Here is a 22,862-nt window from a genome sequence, read left to right on the forward strand (position 1 = left end):
CTTTCAGGAAGCCATTGTTTGCTGGTAGAGAAATAAGTTTTCAAGTCGATCTCTGCCACATAGACATCTTATTTTTCCCTCCAGTAAACCTGAACACCAGGTAGAAAACACTGGGGTCTTTCCTTTTCTTACTCCCCATGTGCTTCCCTGCCCCCAGTCATGTAATATGTAGGAGGGACGCAAGCAGTGACAGGGCAGGTACTGATTAGCTGCTGTCAGTCTGCACAGATTAACGCCTATTTTTAGGTTTTTGAACCTCTTGAGTAATAGTAGTTAAATTGGCACAGGTTAATAAGTTGGGGTCCGCAGAGCCTCTTAACTGTTCGCTGTGAAATGTGAATTAAAGAGACAGTCCCAGTTTCTCGGAGCAATGAGAGAGGTTTACGTGCCTGACATGTACTGCCTGTCTGCGTTTGTGTGCATGTGTTCGTACACAGCACGCATAGGGCTGGAAAACAAAAACTGAAATCAGACACTTTGGGCATGCAGACGCAAACACACACGGAGTTAGAGGCTCCCCACAGAATACGCCACTGGTGAAACATTTTCTCTGCTCATCTTTACATATATGTGGCATTTCACAATGAAGCTTCATCTACATTTCTTCTTGCTTTTTTCTCCCCTTCCCCCCCAATCCCCCCCCTCCAACCCCCCCGTTATATCATTACACTGTAACACTGACACCCACTGGTAAAAGTTGATCTGAGATCATGGGTGTAAACCGAGCTTGTTGATGAAAGGACAGCTATTATTCCTGAACAAAAAAATAAGGACGGAAGAATTGCTCCTTTCCTTCTCCCTTCGAAAAAGGCTGTGGAATTAAGGCCATTCATTTTTATGTGGTTTTATTTTGTGAGGAGTAGGTGTGTGGGCACCACAGATGTAAGAGAGGAGGCCTCAGTATTTTTCTCTAAAAATGCAAGAGATTAGTGCACTAACTAGAAGCAGTTTTCCTGTATGTTTTGGGACAGACAACAGGGTGGCATAGAGGAGAGAAGAAAAAAAAATAATCATATGTTAGTGGCTGTGTTTAACACCATTTCCCAGGGAAAACAACTTGAAGGAAAACAGAAATAATAGCCACGCAAGCAATATATTTGTGCAGGCACTGACCTGATTGTATCAAAGCAGAGATGAATGCCAGTGCTGTGCAAGTCTTATTTCGTCTGTTAGCCATTTAATTCCAAGTTGTCAGTGGTCTTGAAAGCCACTTGTGTTGGAGAAACAAGGCTCATTTTATTGAAATCCACCACTGCACCAAAATCTGGTTTGCAGTTCCATAGCCCTGCCTAGCACAAGAACAATACCGTGCAATTACACTGTTTTGGGCTCTGAAATAGGCTTTCTTCCAAAGCGGCCTCCCCTTATATTGTGAGATGTGTTCCTGTTAATGCAGTGATTGATTGAAAATCTTCCCGTGTTTACGCAGTTTGAGCGGCAGTAGCTTGGATTTCCCCTCTGCTCTAAAATTGTATCTAGTGGAGATGCCGGGGACAGCTGTTTGTAAACTCTGAGCGGGACATCAGAGGTGAGCTGGGGCAGAAGCTGTCAGTGTCGTAAATGCAGTGGTACCTTCTTTGTTCAGCGAGGAAGGGGAACCTCAGCAGAACTACGTACAGAAAGAAACAAAATGGACTCCACAGAGCTCGAACGTTAGAAGAGACCTGCCAGGGCTGTGCAGTTCAGGAATTAGAACTCCAGCCTTTCACCTTTGAGATTACAGTTCAAGCTTTTCTTTAGGTTCCAAGCAAAATGAGCTTAAATAATTATAAAAACCAGCCTCCAGGGTTGCAAACTAACTGTTAACAATTGGTGCAGATGCTGTAATTGGAAAGCAGTTCGTTGGGAGAAATTGCAGGAAGAACTGTTGGTCAGATTGTTGCTGTATCTTAGTCTGTTCCATTAACCTGTGTGAGAAGAAACCTTCACAAAAATGACTGTTGAAGTTTAAGATTTATGCAACGTTCTCATGCTTGAACATGTACCAATGCACAAGATATTGCCTTATGTGCACGCTGCCATCCAGAAATGCTAAGTTTAGAAAGCTGCGTGAGGCTGTTAGCAATTGATTTGTTTTGCTGCTTTACCTTGAATAATAGTACAAGCATGAATAGGGGGGTTACGTAGAAATCGAGGCAAGCCGGAAAAAAAACGCTTGTATCCTGTAATTATCCAGAAACACCCTTGTAGACCCAGAACAAAACTCACCAACAGGCACAGAGCACAATGAAGAGTCAGAGTTTGTGAGGAGGTGGAGTGTCAGTAGCCTGCCACGGCCTCTCTCCTCTGCTCTGTCCCTCAGCGTCACGCTTGTTCTGCCAGCATGAAGGAACGGCAGCAAACAAATGAGAAAGAAGGGAGGTGGGAGCAGGAAAAACAGCATTTTTAGTTCCTATTACAGCATTCAAATAAAACATCGAAAATGCTATAAACTGTTTTATAGTCGTTGTTTATGGACTTGAGAATTTTTAATATTTGAATGTAACTAAATTCTGAAGCCAAGGTTCTGCAATTAATCAGGCTTTTATAAGCGAGCTGCTGTTGGCTAGAGGTAACTTCAGGAAGAATTTCATTTCTTTGTTTTGTGGGCATATCGAAGATGTGAAATGCTGAAGTGTTGTGCAGGGTCGCGCATTGTGCGCTCGCTCGCTTGGCTGAGCAAAAGTCCCAATTTGTGCAAGTAGTTCAGGCATTTGGGAAACCTAATTGTTTGATTCATGTATGCAAATTCAGGCTTTGTGTATGTGAATTGTGGAACGTGTGTTTTTGGAGGACGTGTTTTCAGCGCCGTGTTCAGTTTTCCCTACTAGAGTGAATAGAGAACTTGAGTAAAATGGAGTAAGAACACAAACAGTTTGTCCGTTTATCTAGGCTCTTATTATGCTGGGCCCTGCTTAGGGCTGAAGTGACTCCTAGGAATGTTTTTATTTTTGCCTGCCCCATTGAAATGTTCAGCACGGGGCCGGGCTGAAGCTGAGAGCTTTTTTTTTTGCGTTCATTTCTGAGGCAGCGTTTCGCTGTTCAGAGCACAGAGGAGTTATGGCAGCGACTGGAGTACTTGCTTTCCTTCCCAGTAAACTCCTAAATCCTGATACGAGAAGGGTCAAAAACTGGCCAGCTGTGACATCTGAATATTTTTTAAAGCAGTTAATCCAGCCAAAGTACTTATCAATCTTTGTACCTTGTGGGGAGGCGACGAGGGTGCAGCTTAAAACAATTGAAGAAAAAAGCTCAGATCACTGGCAGAAATAATTCAGTGCCTCTGAGTCCCGTTGCGCAGATTTACCCTTTCAAGTTAGAGTGTGAAATACGGAGCACGGCCCAGGGGATGCCTCCTGTGTGACTCTCTGGCAGGTGTGTTGATACTTTGTTGTGGAAACCATCCCTTCCAAACCTGCGCCCTCGGTCTGACGATGCCCAGATGATGCCCGAGTGAATTTCCCAGATGCTGTCGGCATTAGCCACCCTCTATATATGGTCAGATATTGATACGGAGGAGCGGACCGTTGGGAAGAGCTTGCTGCTGGGTGGTGAGGTTGGGATTGCCTTCTCAGGGCTGGTGACATCGCTGCTGGCGGTTGCCTGGGCCGCGTTCCCTGTGGTTTACAATGACGCATCCGCCTTGATTCTCGGTCACCTCACAGTCCTGTATCAGGCATCTTTTTAGGGCGTTCTAATGATCTTCAAAGAAATACGGTTCGGCCTTTTTTGTGTGAAGGTGGAGGCTTCTCTTGCTTTTAATTGCTATTCGTCTTCCTTCTTATCTGTTCCGATTTTTCTTTTCAAATGAAATGCAAAGGGTCATTTTGGTGTTAACCAGTTTTCTCAGAATCACACTTTGGAAAGTTCTGATTTATCGGTCCTACAAGAGAAAGTGGAGAGAGGGGGCATGGGGGCGTAATAAAGAACCACTTTCTTTTCCTGACTCAGAATTAGGTTGTGAGCAAGTAGAACCTCGTATGATCCAGAAAGAAAATTAATAAGAACATAAGTTTTATTTAGGGTAGGTCCTCTGGTGACAAGTTTTGCCTCAGTGTGATTTTTTTTGTGTATTCGTTTTAATTCTCAAGAAGTACATTTTCTTATTCCTTTTTTTTCCTTCCAGATAAAGCAAAAGGGAAAACCGAGGCAGTGCTTGTAGGGCAGGAGTTGAAAGTACTGCAGAGATTGTGCTAAATTACAAAAAGATGCTTAAGAAGGTGTTCTTTTCCTGTTATTTTTGAGATTCAGCTGGGTTGTGTAAGTCACCCATTCCATTAGAAGCAGGAATAAAGAATTTAATTTACAGTTGGAATCGGTTGTGAGATGCAGCAAAGGTTTTGAAGTTAAAGCCACGTTTCTGAAGCAGAGCGCTCTCTACATTGTGTTACCTCCGCGCCTAAAAAAGTCTTTTTAACCCGCATACCCAAAATAATGTTGTCTAAGGTGCAGGGAAGCTTTTTCTCCTGAGCACAATAGGAATGTGTTGAATCTTTTGAAAACAGTTTCTGTTTTTCAAACACCTTTTCTTTTTCAGCATAGATAATTAACGCCTTCTTCACAGTGCTGGGTGCCCTTGATACATCTGTTACCTTTGACAGATCCTTTCTGTTTGCCACCTCTTCCTAACATGCTTCCAATATTTTCAGCACAAAATAGCTTAGCGTCTTTGATGTTGGGTGTATACTGGCTCAATTAAATGAGAAAGCTACTGACAGAATGGTGCAGAGTCGAAACTTAAAGCTTTGTTTCTGTGAAGATTTTGTCCTTGGTCACTTATCTCCAGTTATTGCTGCAAACAGTTGAGGCCTCGCACAGGCGAGGCTGTTGTTTCAGACGTGCGGTTTTACCTAGGACTTGTATTCACCCTCACATTTCTAGGTGGTGTGTACAGATGTCCAGAGAGGCAGGTTGGGGAGCAGGGAGTGCAGCTCTTGCAGCCTTACGAAGCAGAGGCCCTCCCTGCGGGTGAGGGTGGCACTGAAACATGCCTTGGGGGAACTTTATGGGATTCCTAAAAACATGTCGGCACCGCAGCTGTTCATGGCCACCCCCTGGGTGCTGGTGGAGGGCATCTCCTGTTTGCACAGAGCAACCTGACTGAGTCTGAAAAGGGTTGTTGGGGCGTGTTTGGGTGCGGAGTGGAACCTCCCGCCTTGCAGGGTGAGGCAGCTGTGCTTTAACCATTTCTGGTGCTTTCTATGGCTTGTTGCTCTGCAGGCTGATGGTGTCATCGTGCATGTACAGGCTGCCCGTATGTACCTGTGCAGTGGGCTTTGGGAGCTGAGGCTTTTGTGGTTCACAGTTTTAGAAGTGCTGAATTAAAAGGAAGTAACGGGATTCAACAAAGAGTAAGAAATACAAACGGGTTAGCAAAGAAGCAGATGCAATACCTTAAAAAAGGCTTAACGCTTGCAGTAATTGATACTGCTCGTGTCATATGGCACTGTGACAGTTTTCAGGATTTTCCACATATCAGAATGCTTTCAGGTGAAAGGTTGGATTTTATGTTTAATAACATCTACTACCCTTTTCTTAAGATAATTTAAATAGCGACTGCTCCTGGATTTCAATCTGAGTACAAAAATCATTTTGATCTCTACACTGTCAAACAAATAAATATCAAAAGGTAGCATTCCGTGCAGTTGCACTGTTTCGTGCAGTATTCTGCTCTGTGAGAACTAATTGCATGTTACATATCTTTGCATATACACGAAAAACGGTGTCTGACCAAAAAAAAAAAAAAAAAAGGAAAAGATTTGAACTGTAAATATGCTAATAACAGATTCCGTGTGTGTGGGTATGGCTGTGTATGTACCTTGACTGTTACATCTTCCAACTGCAAGCGCGGGTGGATGTGTTACTGCCGTGAATTTGCTGCTCATCAGCTGTCTGTGGTAACTGTGGAGCAATAAGTGACCGCAGGACTGGGAGGGAGAAGAGCACGCTCACAGATAGTCCTCATAGGTCCCCTGCAGCCACTTGGGAGCGTGCACAGATTGTACATGTACACAATCTCTGCTGTCTATCCGGCATTTGTAATGGCTGTTACCCAGTGCTGATCTCTGTCTCTTTCTGTCTTTTTGAGGTGACAGGAATTGTCTCATTCCCCTGTGATCCATATTTTTTTCTTCTCTCCAGTTACTTCTGATAGATACAGTGCTGTGGTAAATATCATATCCCACAAGGCTGATGGCTATTGCTTTTAGTCAGCTAATATCTAGAGTCTGTTTTTTTGCTTCTTAGGGGTTGGCCTTGTTCCCAGGATTCTGCAAAATATTTGCACTGGGAGACTGAAACAGCAGGTTAGTCAGTGTCATGGCCAAGAAAGTGTATTAGTCGCAATGCTGAAGATGTGAATGATTTTGATTTTAGTTTTGATTGGCTTTTTTTTTTTTTCTTTTAATTTATTATTGTACACCGGCTTCCACAAAAAACCTTGACATTTAAAAACAAAAACAAAACAAAAAGGTTTCAAAATAGGAGGAGGGCAGATCTGCTCCACTGTGTGGCTTTGAAGAACATGAGGCATCATTGTGCTTTATCTCTAACGCCGGCTGACCAAGCACAGAGCTGCTTCAGCGAGCTGTGTCCTTGAGCCACTGTGTTGTCTGTACATGCTAATAAGGAGAATGAGGAGAATTAATAAGCAAGTTTAAAATGCAGCATACTTTCTGAAAAACCTTTCAGACCTTTTTAGCACAGAATAGCACACAGTTGCTCTGTCGTTTAGAAAGAGACCATTTTGTTGTTTAATGTGCATTTCTGGCGGTAGACATTGCGGCTGCAGAAATTTGAACGCTGATCTTTATCATTTTTAGGCTTGGTGAACCAGGAGATAAATGATTGATCCCACAAAGAACGGGCAAAAGAGAAAGGGCAAGCTTAAGAAAAAGTAGGTGTGAGATTTAAAGAATAATTTTCCTGAACTGGGTCAGGTTTTATCCAATTTTTGCACAGGTCAGACTGTAAGGACATGGCATTTGCTTAACCAAAGGGCCTTGACTAAGTAGTTTCAATGGACTTTGTATGAAAATTGAGGAAATCTCATCTCTCCTTAATTCATGGGGTTGATACTGTGCGACCGTCCTGGCTTTGTTTCAGACACAGATACAGGGTTACAGCAAACGTGTCTTTGTACATTTGTTTCAGGGACTGCTCAGGGAACGGGCCCATCCTCCCTTATGCCAGGAACCTATCTTAAAATACGTGCATGATAATTATGAAAAATAAACTTGTGGCAGTTAGCAGAGGAAAGGGGAAGGAAAGGCTGTCTCAGTTACCAGTGTTTATTACTGCACAGTCCTGCGTGTGTTTGAAGCAGTGTACACCTCAGTGAGTCCTTGAAGAACTGCCAAAAACTAGTGTGGGTCCTACAGGTTTGTTCCTGCTCCTGTGAGAAGCTTGGCGACCATATTTTACAACTGTTGAATCCTAAATTGCTTTAAAAGGCAGGCAACAAATGCAGACGTTACAGCTATGCAGGCTGGATTTCTGAAAGATATGAACGGCTGTAGCAGTATTCATCTTTGAGAGAATCTTCTAATGACTTTCAGAAACAAAAGCAGGATTTTATGTGTGTCCCTGTTGTTTAAAAAAAGGTGAGATCAGGAGGGGATTCCACAGTAATTCAGGAGACAACCCTGTGTCTCCTCCTCCTGTTACGATTTTGTTGTCACGGGAAGAGTCCTTGCTGATCTGCTTGATCTCTACAATACAGTGAATAGAAAAATATTACAAAATACCATTTACATGCACATTTATTTTGTTTTGAACACATTTTAGAAGTGCCAGAGGCATGCCTTTATAGTAAGCAGACACTTGGCAAAACCCCTCTAGGTATCAGAGAGGCCACGAGCTATAATTTTTCTAGAGTAATAGTGTCAGAAAAATGACAGTAGAAAGCAGTGAAATTTGCAGCCAGCTGGGCAAATTCTCATCTGTGCCCAGCAGAAACTGCAAGTGCGTTCTGTGTAGAGTATTTTGGCGGGCTCGGGGTGGCACCAGCCTGCATGTTCCTTGCTGTAACGAGTAGTGACGTGGTTGGGCTCGGGCTCTTCAGAGAGACTGAAAACAGCTCTAAGTGTGCCTTGGACCAGCAGGTTTTGCCTGGGCAGATGAATGTAGGTTGAAGATCCTTTACAGCAGTAACAGTAACAAGATACTGTATGGGAATCCACATATGCCTGAAATGTCTGTTAGTGCTCATTTTCAGGTTTCAGAAGGAAAAAAGAATACAGAGAGGAATTCTTTGACCCACATTTTCTGTGTTAGTTATTTTGTCCACAAGCACTTGCCACTTCACATTCTCTTGTTTGTATAACAGTGAGTATTAAGCTTAGCCGTCATTCTTTTTTTGTTAATGCCATTCCACTTCCTGTGGCTCTTACTCAGTTTCTACTAATCCTAACTCAAACAGAGCCTTGATGGGTTAGAAGGGAGTTGGAGAGAATCGAGGTGCAAATCACTGCTGAGTTTGGCTCCGAAGATGGCCATGTTGTTGTAATTCCTTGTGTCATCTAATCACAAGGCTGTAGAACTGTTTCAGAGCGGTATTTTGTTTAGCATTGCTCCTCAAGGTTTTGGTCTGTTACAAATCCTTTTCTCTGTGCATGATTTATTTTAAATCATGATGCAGTGCAGTTTCTCAGACTGAGGACACTGTGAGTCCTGTAAGAGCAAAATAAAAATACTTAATGTCATTTATTTGAATAAAAAGAGACTCGAGGCTGCTCTCAACTTGCTGTAGGGTACTCCAGGTATATTCATGCTCATGTGATCCTAGAGGATCTCTATCAATTCAACAAGTTCTTCCATCTTGTAATTAGCAAGTGTTAGATGCTACTGTTTTCTGCTCTGAACACCTAGAATGTTACATAAGCACTAGTGGACTTGGCCACATCTGTCCTGGTCACCCATTGCAGACACTGGGTGGATTGTGCAGGTGGGATGCTGGTCATGTATGCGGGTTGGGCTGCTCTGAAAATGATTCCTTCTATTTTATGATGTTGGCCCACAACGTCAGAGATGAATGTTGATGGGTGTGAGACAGCAAAGGATGAACTTTTACACCAATATTCCGCTACGTTTTGTTGCCACGTGACAGACAGCAGCAGAGGGGCAGTCTGACAAAATGGCATTTGACATGGAAGTGTGTATGAAATAAAGGTGTGCCGCTGAATTCCTCCATGCAGAACAGATGACACCCATTGGCATTCATTGGCACTTTCTGAAGATATATGGAGACCAAACAGTGAATGTGAGCACAGTGAGGCAGTGGGTGGTGCATTTCAGCAGTGGGGTCTGTGACGGTGGGTCATTTCCACTCCTGCAGATGTTTATGAGCATGGTGTGCAGGCTCTTGGTCAGCACTGTTGAAAATGCATAGCTCACGGTGATGCTTGTTGAAAAATAGAGAATTTGCTCTTTCAAATAGTGTTATTGTGCTTTTTGTATCGTTTCCATAACAGGAGGTAATACTTCTGGAGCGATCTAGTGAAATACTTGTACGTCTACATAATATACATTTTGAATGTATATAATGTAGATATATTTTAGAAATACACATATGTATGCAAATATAAAACTGACGGGAAGCTTCTCTTGTTAAGTGCTGGAAGAGCTGTGGTACTGCCCAGAGCAGCTCTCTGCTCCCTGGGGTTGGCTATGGGAGGAGTGGGATACCCAGGCAGGACAGGGATGGTCCAGTAGTTAGATACTCCTGCTTGAATATGAGGCAGGCTGGCAAACGCATGTGACTGTAGCACTGACAGAAGCGGACCATGTGGAGCTGTTGGATGGTGTTCAGCAAAGGTCTGCACCTTCGCTGCAGCACCAGGTGAAGTGTTTTGGTATCTGGTGCAGGCACATGGAACCAGCTGCGCATCATTTGGGAACCGAGCCCACTTTTTTTTTTTACAATGCAGTGAAATGTTTCACCATACAAGGAAAACAACCCTTCTCCCAGGATTGTGTATTTACATATTTACAGTCAGGTAACTCAAATGGGAAATGTTTAACTGCCACAAATAAGTCTTTAATCAGAAGTTCTTAATGACTGATTCTCTGGAAACAATAATGAATCTGTAGTTTGTTGGTATGATTTCTTTTATTATTATTTTTGAACAAAAATGATATATTTCGGAGAAGATTAAGAGAAAAGATGGTACTTAGTTAATTCTTAGGGGCACATTTTCTGTTCCTTCTGGTAATGTGGGTGTTGCTTGAAGTACACTGCGATTCCCACTAGAGGGGGGTCCTCTCAAGCTGGGTTGTAACGCATTTTGTGGGTTGTTTGTTTGTTTGTTTTATTTTGTTTTCCTGAAACTCGGCATGTGAAAAACATTGCAGTGTTCCACACAGCTTGTTTCAATGCTTTACGTTGTGTATCTTACGGTGTCAGCAGTTACTTGTCTCACTGCATTTTATATGGAGGCGAAAACCAAAATGAACGGATCAGTGTGGTAATACCGGAGTAAACATAGTAGTAACTAAGAATACAGAGGGTGTTTTATTGCACCATCCTCAACATGAGATTTTATCGCAGAAATGGTGTTATTGCTCTTGGAAAAACAGAAGTGGTATTATCAGGCTGTTCAATAACAGTTTTTGTTAGAATTACCATCTATACCAGTAGCTGCACTCTGAACCATTTTATTGTCTCTGTGAGCCTTACATTCCCGAGCATTAAAGACAAAAAATCCAATCTATAAAAGAGAGCACAGAAACACAGACTTGTGTTCTGCTGTTTGATGCCAGCTTGTTCCTCTTCACAACCCCCTGGTGAAAGGAAGAGACCCGACTTTGGTAAACTTGCTGTGTTAATTTTTGCATTTTAAACCATTTGCTCATCATTGAGCGATCAGGAGCTTGATTAGCACAGCCCATGTGCTGACAGCGTCACTTCCCTGTGTGGTGACATCTCCATCCAGTGAGGTGTCCTCCCCACAGCTTGGACAAAGTGTGAATACCCAAGAAAGACCACTTGGGTTGATCTTTGCAGGAGTTTTGTGCCATCTGTGCTGTGTTCCAACAGCACAGAGTGGAGCAGCTCTGGGGAGTTTCTGTGAGCCATTGGCCCAGCTGAGGCTGCAGGAGGAGCAGGGGAGAAGGGAAGGACTGCAGGGCAAAGGAAACAGAATGAGCTGGGGTCATCAGCGTAGCTGGATACAAGGAGGGACCCAAGAAGGAGCCATTGGCACAGGGAAGGCTCCAGTTTCACTAGTGAGTCTCCATGATAAAAAAAATTGGAACCAGTGCAGTAGGGTGGCATAATATGAAGAACAGCACAGTATGGGGTAGAGATAACTGAGTAGATACTGAACGAGGTTGTTCAAGTTTTCCTGTGTATGTAGTTACTGTAGTAAGATGTTATACCAAAGCAGCCCGGTGACACTGAACACTTGGTTTAGATAGGTATCATGTTAACTCTAGGTGGACTGCTTCTGACACTGCAATTACCTTTTTTTCAGGAGCAACTTTGAGGAACTGAATTGGGCGTAGTACACAAACAGGCGGTCATTCTGCTACTTGCAATCCAGTGTCTGATTATTCTCTTTTTGGCCCTGGGCAAGTCACTTAACCCTCTGTTTCTTCATCTGTAAAATATATTATGGATATTTATCAGTCTCACCAGGACTGATTGTTTAATATTTATAAAGTGCCTAAAGGATTAGAAGCTTAATATAAGTAGCTATTACATATCATTTCAGATTGGTTTTATTTACTTGGATGGGTTTTTTTCCGCCTCCTATTCAGTGAGATCTTGTTTTGTAGCCTCTTACTGCCTTTCCTAATCAGTTGGACAGGTCACAATTAGGCAACTTCAGGTTTATTTTCTTCTTTTTATTCTTAGTTCCTATAAATGCTTCTCTTCTTCTCCTCCCCCCCACTCCCTTTTCCTCCCTTTTCTAATTTAGAGATGAAGAGATACCATATGTTACTAGATCATGACATAAATATATTTAAGTGCTGCCATCATTGTTAGTTTATCAGCCTTTCCATTATAAACCCTCTTGTTCAGGGGTTTATAACTCTGGCATTATAATGTGCTTGGGGCTGAAACTTGACATTCATTTTTTCTGTCTTGATTTGCTTTAAATCCTTCACTCTTCTTAAGTTAAACTGGAGATTAGATACATTAGTTATAGTTATACTAGTTATATAAATTATAATGCAGCAGTAGGCATTTTAAATAGGATGTAAATCAGAGAAATAGAGAATTTCCTAGTTGTTAAACTATAAGCCTGGGAGTAGAAATCTGGGATCCTTTTCCTGAGTCACGTCCCTTGTTTGGCACATGACTGCTAAGAAATTATTTAACCTCTTTCTGCCTCGCTCTGCTTTCTGCATATTGGGATGATGACATTTTCCTGCCTCACTGGTGTATTGGGAAGCTTAATTAATTAGAATTTGTAAAAGCACTGAGGTTCTCAGGTGAAAGGTGCTGAAGTGTGAAGTATTTTTAAGGAGACTAATGAAAAATCAGTGTGCCTGTTTTTCTGCATCTGTTGTCCCAGATTAATGCATATCAGCTCTTGGAACAGTGGCTACATGGCAACCAGCAAGGTGTGTTGGATTTGGGGCACCGTTAGGTCACCTCACAGCTTGTGGTCCTCAAGCTTTCAGACACTTGCTGTAACGTGCTCCTGGGTAGTCTTAGCCTCGGAGCAGTTCATCTTCATGAATGCTTCAGTTCTTAAAGAATTTGCTTTGCTGAAGGCAGGGAAGGAGCCCGCGAGTGAGGCCTGGGCCAGTGAGCTTCCAACTGGAGCAGTTCCACTCAGTGCTGATGCAGGTGCACTAGGCCTTGTCAGGTGGTAATGTGAAGAGCTCAGCTGTTGCCAGTCTTTAATTTTAGAGGGAGTTGTCACAGCAGGTGGTGCAGGTTGTGCTCAGGCAGCTTTTTGGTGTAACCAGAAGGCACTTGGAGAGAAGTGTTCCTGTTGCACTTCGTTACGTGTTGGGGTACTGACAGATAGGTTGAGTTTCTGTTTCCTCTCTTTTGAGGTTTTGTTAGCAGCTGCTAATTCAGCATATCCTGCTCTATGTAGACCTTCCTTGGGCTCATCCAAGCTGATGTCTTTTGTGGAAAACTCTGCTCTGCCTGGACTACGGTGCTGTGCTCAGGAGAGGTTGCTGGTAGTGGCTACGTTTGAAATGATCTTTTTCCTTATAATTGCAGGTTGAAGTCTTGGCCTCCGAGGATGCTACATTTGGACACAAGGTCTGTAGTTCAATGCAGTTTTGCTCTGTAGGTCCCGTCTTTTTTAATTGCTGGATGTGGTGTCAAGGAAGATGGCAGTTTTTAGTCTAAGAATTGAGAATCCTGTGTCTTATATCCACTGGTCTGAAGACCTTCCCCTAGGTGTGGCGTTGTAAGGCAGACACGTTGGCTCTGTTACTCTGTATAGAACACTTGTGTAGATACTACCTGGGGAAGGCCATGTGGAAACAGGGAACTTTTAAGTTGTCTTGTTGCTGGGTTTGTTTGCATTCCATAGATTTGCACTCAAAAATCCCAGCTGTTACCTGCTTTGAAGTCTGTTGAGTAAGCCTCTTTGTTCACGGTCCTTTTTCACAGTGCATCGCAAATGGAAAGTAGAGTGTTGAACAGCTGGATCACCCTGTGTGCAGTTGTAGATCAGTGTATGGCATACAGCACGCGTGTTGGAGAGAACACTTGAAACCTGCTCTGCGAAGTGGGTGGGCAGTACCGTAGTTATTGCCTGAATTTCTTTGGCCAGTGAGCCTCATGGCAACAAGTGTGGTTTTAATTGAATGTTATTAGCAGATGATTTTAGGAAAAGGCAGATTGTGTGTAGGCAATATCTGTTTAACTAGGAAGAGAGTGGGTATGGGAAGGGAAGGAGGAGATGAGAGAAACAGTAGGCTAAAGCATGACATCGAAGAGTTTCCTGCTGCCGAATGTCCCCATGCTGTGGTACTACAGCAGGTGAGAAAATAACAATGCTGTTACTTAATGTCAAGGTGGAAAAAAAAATAAGCAAAAAATGAAATAAATTTTCCAAGTTTTTACAAGAATACTGTAGACAAAATTAACCCACGGGGGGAAAAAAAACAAAAAGCTGTAAAAGCATTTAAATATTTATGGTGCCAGAATTTAGAGTTGTGTCTGTACTGCACTTTTTATGTTGATATGTGATGAAGTGATTTAAAAGAATTATTATGAACTGCGCTGCTCTGGTATTATTTGAAGTATTTAACATATAATATTCTGCAGCATTTTCTGGTTTTTGTTTTATTTTTTATTATTATTTAATACTCAGCATGCACACAGAATATTTGTTGAATATTTAATAAACCTCGAGAGTCAGCACTTGTGCAGTTATCTCCACAGTCTTTCGTACTAAGTGGGTAAACAGCAGTATTACTGGAGGTGATTGTAGCCAGTGACTCCTAAAACTGGAACACTGTGGATGGGGCTTCTTGCTGGATTTTGTTTTGGTTTTTTTTTGGTTAAACTTGCAGGGTGTTTTTCAATCTTCCAGTTGTCTTCATTGTTTGAAGCTGTTTCTTACTACCAAAGGCAATAAGAATGTTCTGTTGCTAAGCTTTAGTTTTACAAAACCAAACCAATCCTATTGCTGACTCTTGACATCATCTTCCGGAGTCCCAAGGAAATCATCTGTGCGATTCAGTTTCAGAACCAACTGGGTCATTTTACTCTCTTAAGGAAGTATTCTTACACTCTGTAATAAACTAGATATATCTAGGAACTTTGTCTATTTATTTTTTTCTTCTAAAACAAGAAAAAGGTCAATGTATCATTCCAAATTCATTAATCTTGGAATTTATCTTAGCTCTCTACTTAGGCATTCTGTGAAAGCCTCCTCTCCCTTAAAAAACACTTCCTCTACTGTCTGTCACAAGGAGACATCAGCATTAGTAACTCTGTTATGTTGGTATGCCCACGGAGAATGCATATAAACACAATTTTTAAAAGAAAAAAATATTTTTTTAAGTCAGGAGACAAATTAGTATGGAAGATGTCATGCAGCATAGCTGAGGAATATGTAAGGCCCTAGTTTGCATTTAATAACTCTTTCTTTGATACAAGCTTTTAGCCTGGATTTCTTTTCCAGGTCTAACATAGGCAGTTGGGGGGCTTATCTTGACAGTTTTGAGTGGAGCATCTGTCCCAGCAGCTAACATTAAAAGTCCAGTCTGTATGCACATGCAGAAACATTGTTTGTGGCAGAGGATGTCTGATCTCTTGACTATACTCATTCCACCAATCTATGAATGCTTATAACTTAGTTTTAGGGATGTCAATAGGCTGTGTTTCCTGTAGATGTTGGGATACCATGTTTGAAAAGGAGTATTTCTGAAATGCAGAAAGAGCTTACAACGTTATCTTTTAGTCTTACATTTTCCTTCACTGCTTGCTGGCAGTGAATGGGGCCATTTCCCAGGAACACATGCTGGATGAGACAGCACAACATTGTTCAGCCTCACCGTAGTTGTTGGCTGCGAAGGGAAGATCTGGATGACGTAGTCTTTTGAGCCATCGATAATCAGGAGGATAAGCACGCGTAGAAATCGGCTACAGGGTGTATTTGATGTAGGGTATGTGTTTTGATTGGACAGAATAGTCTTTTATTTTTGCAAAGAAAATTGAAACAAAAGCTATTGTTTCGCACTGTAAATAAGCCCAGGGAAGAGGTACCTTGAATTGCCAAGCCTTGTTTTCACTCTGTAAACACAGAACAGGTGCAAACTGCAGTCCGCTAGTAATCGTCCTTCAGAACGTTCCCTCCATCTCACCATTTTAATAAGAAAGCAATCTTCCCAAAACAAAGGTAGAATATAAGGCATTGATTGGACCCTTTTTCTTCTGTGCATAAGGAAGTTCAGTACTCTTTTACAGATCACAGAAGTTTAAGCTATGGAAATAAAAAGTGATGTTTGCTAAGTATGAATATGCACAAATTTGGTAGTGTTGCTGTCCTTTGGTTGGATGGTAGAGAAGTTTTGGTTTGGTTTGGTTTTTTGTTTTGCTAATTTTGGTAAGCTGTCAGCTTGCCGTAGTAGCATTTTTGAAGGTGGCATATGGGGTGTTTGGTTTTACTTATACACGCATCTTTTGTGTGTGTTTGTACGCACGCGTGTATCCTAAAGAAAAAAAAACTCCAGCTTTTGGCTGATCTTTCAATATTTAAAATGGTTGTGATGTTTGTAGTTGTTGATGCAGAGATGTGGGTGAAATGACCACCCAGCAAATCAAGAGCAGCTGATGGGTGATGTGGGACAGACAACTGCCAGTTGTGCACAGCGCATCCAATCCTGCTGAGTATAAGCTTACGTATACAGTGTGTTCCTTTGGAACTGTACTTGTGGAGAACCTCATATAGAGTGACTGGATAGAGCGGTGTCTGCCTGAGTCTGCAGTCAGCACACAAGAATGCATTTACAAGTTGGAAGTTCTTTCAGCCCTGTTAATCTTATTAAAGCCTAATGATGACATGTAAAATACTAACAGTACCAATTTATTTTGTGCTGATTTTAGCTGGAATAGGAAGATAGATTTTGGCAGATGGGACCAGCACTCCCAGATGGTGGAGAAAATTAGGAGGGGTATGAAGACATGAAAAAGGATTAAGGTGTGTAGAGCAGTAATAGGAGGTGAAAGGTTTAACCATTTTGAGTGATGCTGATTTTAAACACCAAGGCAGTGAACAAATAAAAGTAATGGTGTCTGTCTGAGGTTTTTAAATCCCAGGAGATTTAGATGCTCAATTATTGTTAGAATTGAACTTACTACTCTGAAAGGTTGGTTACTGTGTAAAGATTTAACCAATGTTCTGTTGCTGCGTGAGGTTGGTGTTTGTTGGCATTATGGTGTAGAAATCAGTGGTAAATACTTCAGATAGGTTGAAAACTGCGTTTGGCCCTGTGAAGAGAATGAGATGCTTGGCTTCTTTCCTTTTTGTGCTCGATTTTCCATCCCCAAGTCCCCTCCCTTCCCCAGGGCCCGTGCTGCCAACTCCAACCTGACCCAAATACAGTGGTGGAGGTGGCTGCACCCGGCGGAGCAGGCCGGGATCTGCTCGCCCACGCAGCCGTCTGGTGGCAGCCATTGGGTGCCGTGCACTCAGGGCCAGCCGCGTGGTGCTCACACAGACCTGTGCTCGTGGCAACTGGCGGCTGCGTGTCGGTGGGGAAAAAGACGCTTGTGTCCCCACAGTGGGGGGGCTCGCTTAGAACAGGGCTCTCCTGCTCGGGAGCCAGCTTTAATCCTCCCATTGTGTGTACTTTTAAGCTGTGTTGTGATGTAATTGGCTTAATCATTACTATTATGTCGCTTTGCACAAGTAAAGATTGTAATTTGACATATGGAAATAAACGGCAACTGGATTAGTGATGTGCAGGTGTCACTTGGAAATGGGGCAGGCGAGAGCCCCACGGTGTTTGGCAGGGGTGCTGGTAGCTCACCAAAGCACGTTCCCACAGCGCAGTGCTTGGTATTGAGAACAGCCGCACCTGGGGGCCGTGTTGCTGGTGCTGAGGGACCGATGCTCAGCCCCGAGGAATGTGCTCGCTGCTGGGTGACCTTGTGTTTCCTTGGGGAGGAGAAGTACAGCAGGAAGGATTACTCTTCGGTGGGGGAATCAGAGCGTTGCAGCTCTGGTAAAGAAGTGCCTTGGGGGTGGCGTTTCTGGTGCGGCTCTGTCAGCCCAGTGGAGCTTCCGGTGGTGTTGGTGGAAGCGGCCGCGGTGTTGTTTTGTGGCACAGCGTGAAGTGGTGACCTCATCGCCGTAACTTAATCATTCTGCAACTTATTGACGGAGTCTATGCCTAAGACTTTGTAAATGTCTGCCGCTGGGTTGCGTCTTTTTTTTTTAATGCTCTTTCTCTGACACAGGATATAGGGTTTTAAGAATCGATGGTGCTCGGGACTAAAATCTCTTTTTCCTCCCACCCCTGCTGCTTTTACTCAAGCTTACTAAGGTTTTGTTTTGCTTTAGTTCACCTTGCAACTGCTGCTTTATTCCAGTACTCAGTGCATTACAGTGCATTTCTGCAGCCTGCTTGCTTTCACACTCCAGGTACTAGAAGTTCAGATCCTGAGAGAAAACACAGCTGCACGGTGTAGCTGTGTGTCTGCTCCCTGATTTGAAGTGTAGGACACCAAAGAGAATACATTTGGTGGCTGAGTCTGAGTTATGACTGTGCAAATCCAGAAGGAAACTGTTCTGACGGTATCCATAATACGGAAGCCTTGAGCTGCGAGATGGAGTAGAGATGCCATTTGAGAAAACATCTTCTCAGGAGGCTGTTGTGTTTGTTAATTGTATTTTTTGGAGATGTTTATTAGGTTGATTGGCACAAAATAATACTTCTTGGAAAGCAGGAGGAGAGAAGCCACGCAAGAAGAAAAGTAAGCATAAAAATTGTTTTCTTTTAATGTATGCCTTTTTAAAACGGCTTTCTTTTGTTGGAGGCTCTCATAGCCTCTGCTTCTGCCATCTGGTGGTTGCTTACAACAGTTGCATCTTCAAAGTCAAGTAAAATTGTTCTGAAGTTAATCCTGTTCAGGAAGAGGATGTTTTCAAGTGTCTGAATTAGCTCTGTCTTGATATGTTGACACTTGGAATGCGTATGTGTGTCTTTAGTATGTAGGAATGTATAGAGAAATGAGCCCTAATTTAGATCCGTGCACTGTTGACTTAGGAATCTGGAGGGTTATAAATAAGTTCTTGGATTTGCTGCAGCTTAAAAAGAATAGATATTCATATTAGCCTCCAGTAACTTCTGTTTCACTGCTCAGAGCAGAATTAGGATTACATGTTTCACCGGCTCTGTTGTTGCTGTTTTCTTTGTGGAGTTGTTTTATCTGAGGTGTTCAGAGACGTCTAAAAGGATTTTCCAGCCTTCTTTCTTTGAGTCGTTTTTAAAGCTGTGTTTTAGGATTGCTGAAGTCTTCTGAGTGCCTTCTGTGCTGGCTGTTTGCTAAGAGCAGCGAGGAAGGCATTCTTTTGATGTGCTCTTTTAGGGTTCTCAGCAGGGCTTAGGGACGCCGCACAGATGTGTTGGAGCATTTTTGCACTAGTGAGTAGCAGCGACTTTAGCATGTTTTGCCTGGGCCTATTCAGATCACTGCTTGGTATTCAGGACAAGCAAACACAGAACTGAACAGCTGTGATAATGTTTTAGAAGAATTTCACCTACGTAACCAATAGTTCTTTACATTGGGTAATTTCAGTTTCAGCAAATCTAATTTTCTGATTAGTTTTATAGAAATTAAGAGGCAATACCAGCAGATTAGATGGGCGGAGAGGAACTTGGAGCTCTAGTTGTACTCTGGCTCTGTCCTGAGGGCTGCTGAGTAGTGTATCTGACCACCTGTAGGATGACATCAGACCAGGAGTGTGGTGCCCCATCAAAACCTACTCCCCAAGCACCTGCTGGTCACAGTGCCCTCCCAGCTCCTTCCTACTTGTACTGCTGGACTTCCCTCCAGTGACCCAAAGTGCTGGTAAATACATGTTTAATGCACTTTTCAGTGTGAAGCAGCTTGTGGTGCTAGACAAATAAATACTGCAGGCCTCAGGGTTAGGCTTGGGGACTGGGCCTGGGGAGCAGTTGTTTCCAGAGTTGTTGAGCATTGTGGAGGGCTGGTGTGAGCAGAGGGGGGAATGTCACATCTGCCTCTCAGCCCTTGAAACTTGCAGGCTCACAGTTCCCAGTCAGATGGGATCAGCAAGTGCAGCCTTTAATCACAGAATTGTAGGGGTTGGAAGGGACCTCTAGAGATCATCGAGTCCAACCCCCCTGCCAAAGCAGGCTCCCTACACCATGTTGCTCAGGTAGGCGTCCAGGTGGGTCTTGAATATCTCCAGAGAAGGAGACTCTACCAAATAATAATACTGGTTTTGTGATGGCAGCACACATCAGCTTGAGGATCTGATGGAACTCTCCATTTCACACCAATTGCTACGATGCAGTATGAATTACCACACACACACACACAGAATTATTTTCTCAGTCTTTCTTTTGTTGCCCTATTCTTGTAATTGGCGATGGTGCCGAGGCCTTGCAGCCCTGCATTTCTGTGTAGGTTAGCCAGTATCAGGCTCAGCCTTCTGTTAATGGTTGTCTCCAGCTGAACTTCAGGCTGTTAAAGTGTAACCAGGATGCTGTTCTGCAGTGCTGTGGGTCCTTTACAGTTCTGTGTGGCCCGTTTGATTTATACAGTTGTTTTGAACTTGGAGGGCATATCAGATTTGCTGAGAACTCATCTGACAACTGGAACGCAGCGGCTGCTTGTAAATACCTGCACATTTTAAGTGTTTAGGCAGGTGGTCTCTTTGTTTGGGGGTGGGAAGAGGGCAGGACCGAAGGCTTGCAAATAGTTTGCTGTTCTTTCTTGATTGGGAGAGCAGGTTAGACCTGCTTTCTTTTTCTGCTGCAAGTTGTACCTGGCTGTGCAACTGGTGCGACCAGAACCACCGCCTGGGGCCAGAGCCCCACCTAGCGCAGGAAGCAGGAGCCCATTCACACTGCGCCTCAAAACAACGACAACAAAGGAACCGCAGCTTTTCAAATTTCCCTCCTGTTTATTCCTTTGCTTTTTTGGATATTACTTCTTTCTAACAACACAAGCCAGGAATGCACACGTAGAACAACACTGAGCTTTTTGCAGCGTGGCTGCTTAAACACCGCGTGGTCAGCTTGTTAGAACTAATGCTGGTTTGAAGAATGGAAATTGAAGGGGAAAACGAGAAAGTTGTTGGGCAGAAGGGGCCTTAGTTCCCTTTTTTTTTCTGAGGCAGGGTGAGGTGTGTACCATGCATGGCTTCAGACCGTGCTTTGTGAGAAAAAGTGGGTTTCAAGGGGAAAAAAAACAAGGCCAGTAGCCTAGAAGCTGGGGATTTACTGGATGCACACATCTATTGCAAAAGGGTTATCTTGTAACTTGAAATCCTCAATTATTCAGTTCTTTTCCTTTTTTTTTTTTTTTTTTTTTAAGGGAATTCTTCGTATGAGATGAGTTTTCTATTGAATTGGGGATTTTGATGGATAATTGTGTTGGATTAGAATGACACCGGAAAATTTTGTTTTTCAAGGTCATTTCTTCGATTTTTCTCTGTGAGCAGTTAATTATTCTGTATCATATTTTAGGAGGAAGATGAAAATTACATGTGGTTTTGGCATAATTTCTGTACTATCCCAGTGCTTTTAATCGCTTAATATGATGCGCACACAACTGTGATATATTTCTAGTGCAGTGGTGTTGTGATTCTATTACAGAGTCCCTGGTATTACCTGGAATGGAAAGCAGACAGATTTATAATCTCTGCTGTAAAACTTGCCTTAATGTTTTAATCTGGAGCAAAACAAGCACCACAGCTCAGCGTCAGTGTAACGTGACTGTTTTCATTCCACCAGCTGATTCCCTTCCCCTCCCCCCCACCTTCTCTCTTTTTCAAGATCTATTTGAATCTTCCCGAGCCTTCTGTGATACGTTCTTGCAGCGCTATTCCTTGTGTCAGAACAGATGTACTGATTACCTCGTAAATGTAACCTATATCTGAGGCAGTTTTACAGCTCTAATCCTTGTGCAAGGGTTGTGCTCTGGTGGAGGGATACACGCCCTCAAAGTGCTTGTGAGAACAACGCAGAATACATACTAATTTAAAAATTAATAAAGAGATTTTGAGGAATGTGTAGCTGCTGTTTATGAAGGAAAGCAGTGAAGTGAATCGTGTGGAACTGGCTTTTGTAGCATCTAAGTGACTTAATATCATTATAACACATATGATTGCGTGCAGAAGCTTTACAGTAGTATAGCTGTGAGTGGTTATTATAATATGGTTATTAACTCCTAGTTTTTAGCTCTGGTTTGTGCAGAATGCTGCCAAGGTCAGAGTTGTTAAGCTGCCCCAAATAGTGCTGAGGAAGGAGTTATGTGAGCTAAAGCCTGCGTTTGTTTTGTTTTAAGCAATTCTATTATATATATGTGTGTGTGTGTGTTTTACCAGCTGCATTATGGAAGAGGATCTTGAAGGAGAAATACAGGGATTCCAGGCTTGGAAATGGCATGAAATTAAGGGAATTAAATAGCATTAGAATTGGTTTCCATGGTGGAACAAATGTGACAGATATTGATGATATTCTTTGGATCCTGGGTGCTACCAGGCTTAGTTATACAAAGGTTTGAAAGCGAGAAGTTGTAGTTTAAACTTGATACAGTGAGCAAGGGAAAGCTAATGGAGCACATTAAAAATGCAAGCTGACCTAGATATACAGCTGAATGGTGCCATGTGGTGTGCAGCTCTGTCTGGAAGGCTGCAGTGTCTTGTTGACCAGAGAAAATGTTAAAAAAAAAAAAAAAAAATTAGCTGAAAATACAGCAAGGGTTACAAATACAAAGGGAAGGTTTAAGAACTGGGCCTTTCTATTCTGGTTTACGTGTGATGTCAGGGAAAAAGCATTGTTAGGGCTTTTTACTATGAAAGCTGCTATTGATTTCTGTTAAGTGTATGCCATGTGTGTTTAAAAAATAATCTACAGAAATTATTTCCAGGGAATGATTAATGTGTGTGTCCCATTGCCACGAGCGTGTGTACTTTCTGCTCTCTTCTATCTAGACTATGTGTACGCAGAATCCTGAAAGATGCAAGAAAAACAAGTACCATGTTAGGTGCTGGTTGATTACAGCTAAGTGCTGAAATTCTTTCTTTCTGGAATACAGTGATGTTCAGTATGTGAAAGGAAAGCAGAATCAGAATTAGTTCTGCAGTACTTTTAATTTCGTATTAACTTTGGAAACTATTGAAGAGATGTCAAAGTATCAGAAAATGTTAATATGATTATTTTTTTTTTAGATAATGAATATTAAAATAGCTTTTAGCTGCTGT

The 22,862-nt window shown here is 42.6% G+C and overlaps 1 protein-coding gene across 25 annotated transcripts in view; it reads left to right on the plus strand.

Annotated features, from left to right (window-relative positions):
* ARID1B (AT-rich interaction domain 1B) overlaps positions 1-22,862 on the plus strand; it is a 309,844-nt gene that overhangs the window by 155,238 nt on the left and 131,744 nt on the right. For 13 of the 25 annotated variants that reach the window (XM_015858262.3, XM_015858267.3, XM_085541551.1 and 10 more), the window contains one exon: positions 13,163-13,204. The exons of 10 other annotated variants lie outside the window; for them this stretch is intronic. In XM_015858262.3, coding sequence (XP_015713748.2) covers positions 13,163-13,204 — 42 coding nt within the window. Of the gene's footprint in view, positions 1-13,162; positions 13,205-17,696; positions 18,380-22,862 lie in introns of those variants that run through there. 2 more of the 25 variants (XM_085541559.1, XM_085541560.1) reach the window with 2 other exon arrangements.

Source organism: Coturnix japonica, chromosome 3, assembly GCF_054131305.1.
Source record: "Coturnix japonica strain WE chromosome 3, WE-NBRP24, whole genome shotgun sequence".
Classification (NCBI taxonomy): domain Eukaryota; kingdom Metazoa; phylum Chordata; class Aves; order Galliformes; family Phasianidae; genus Coturnix; species Coturnix japonica.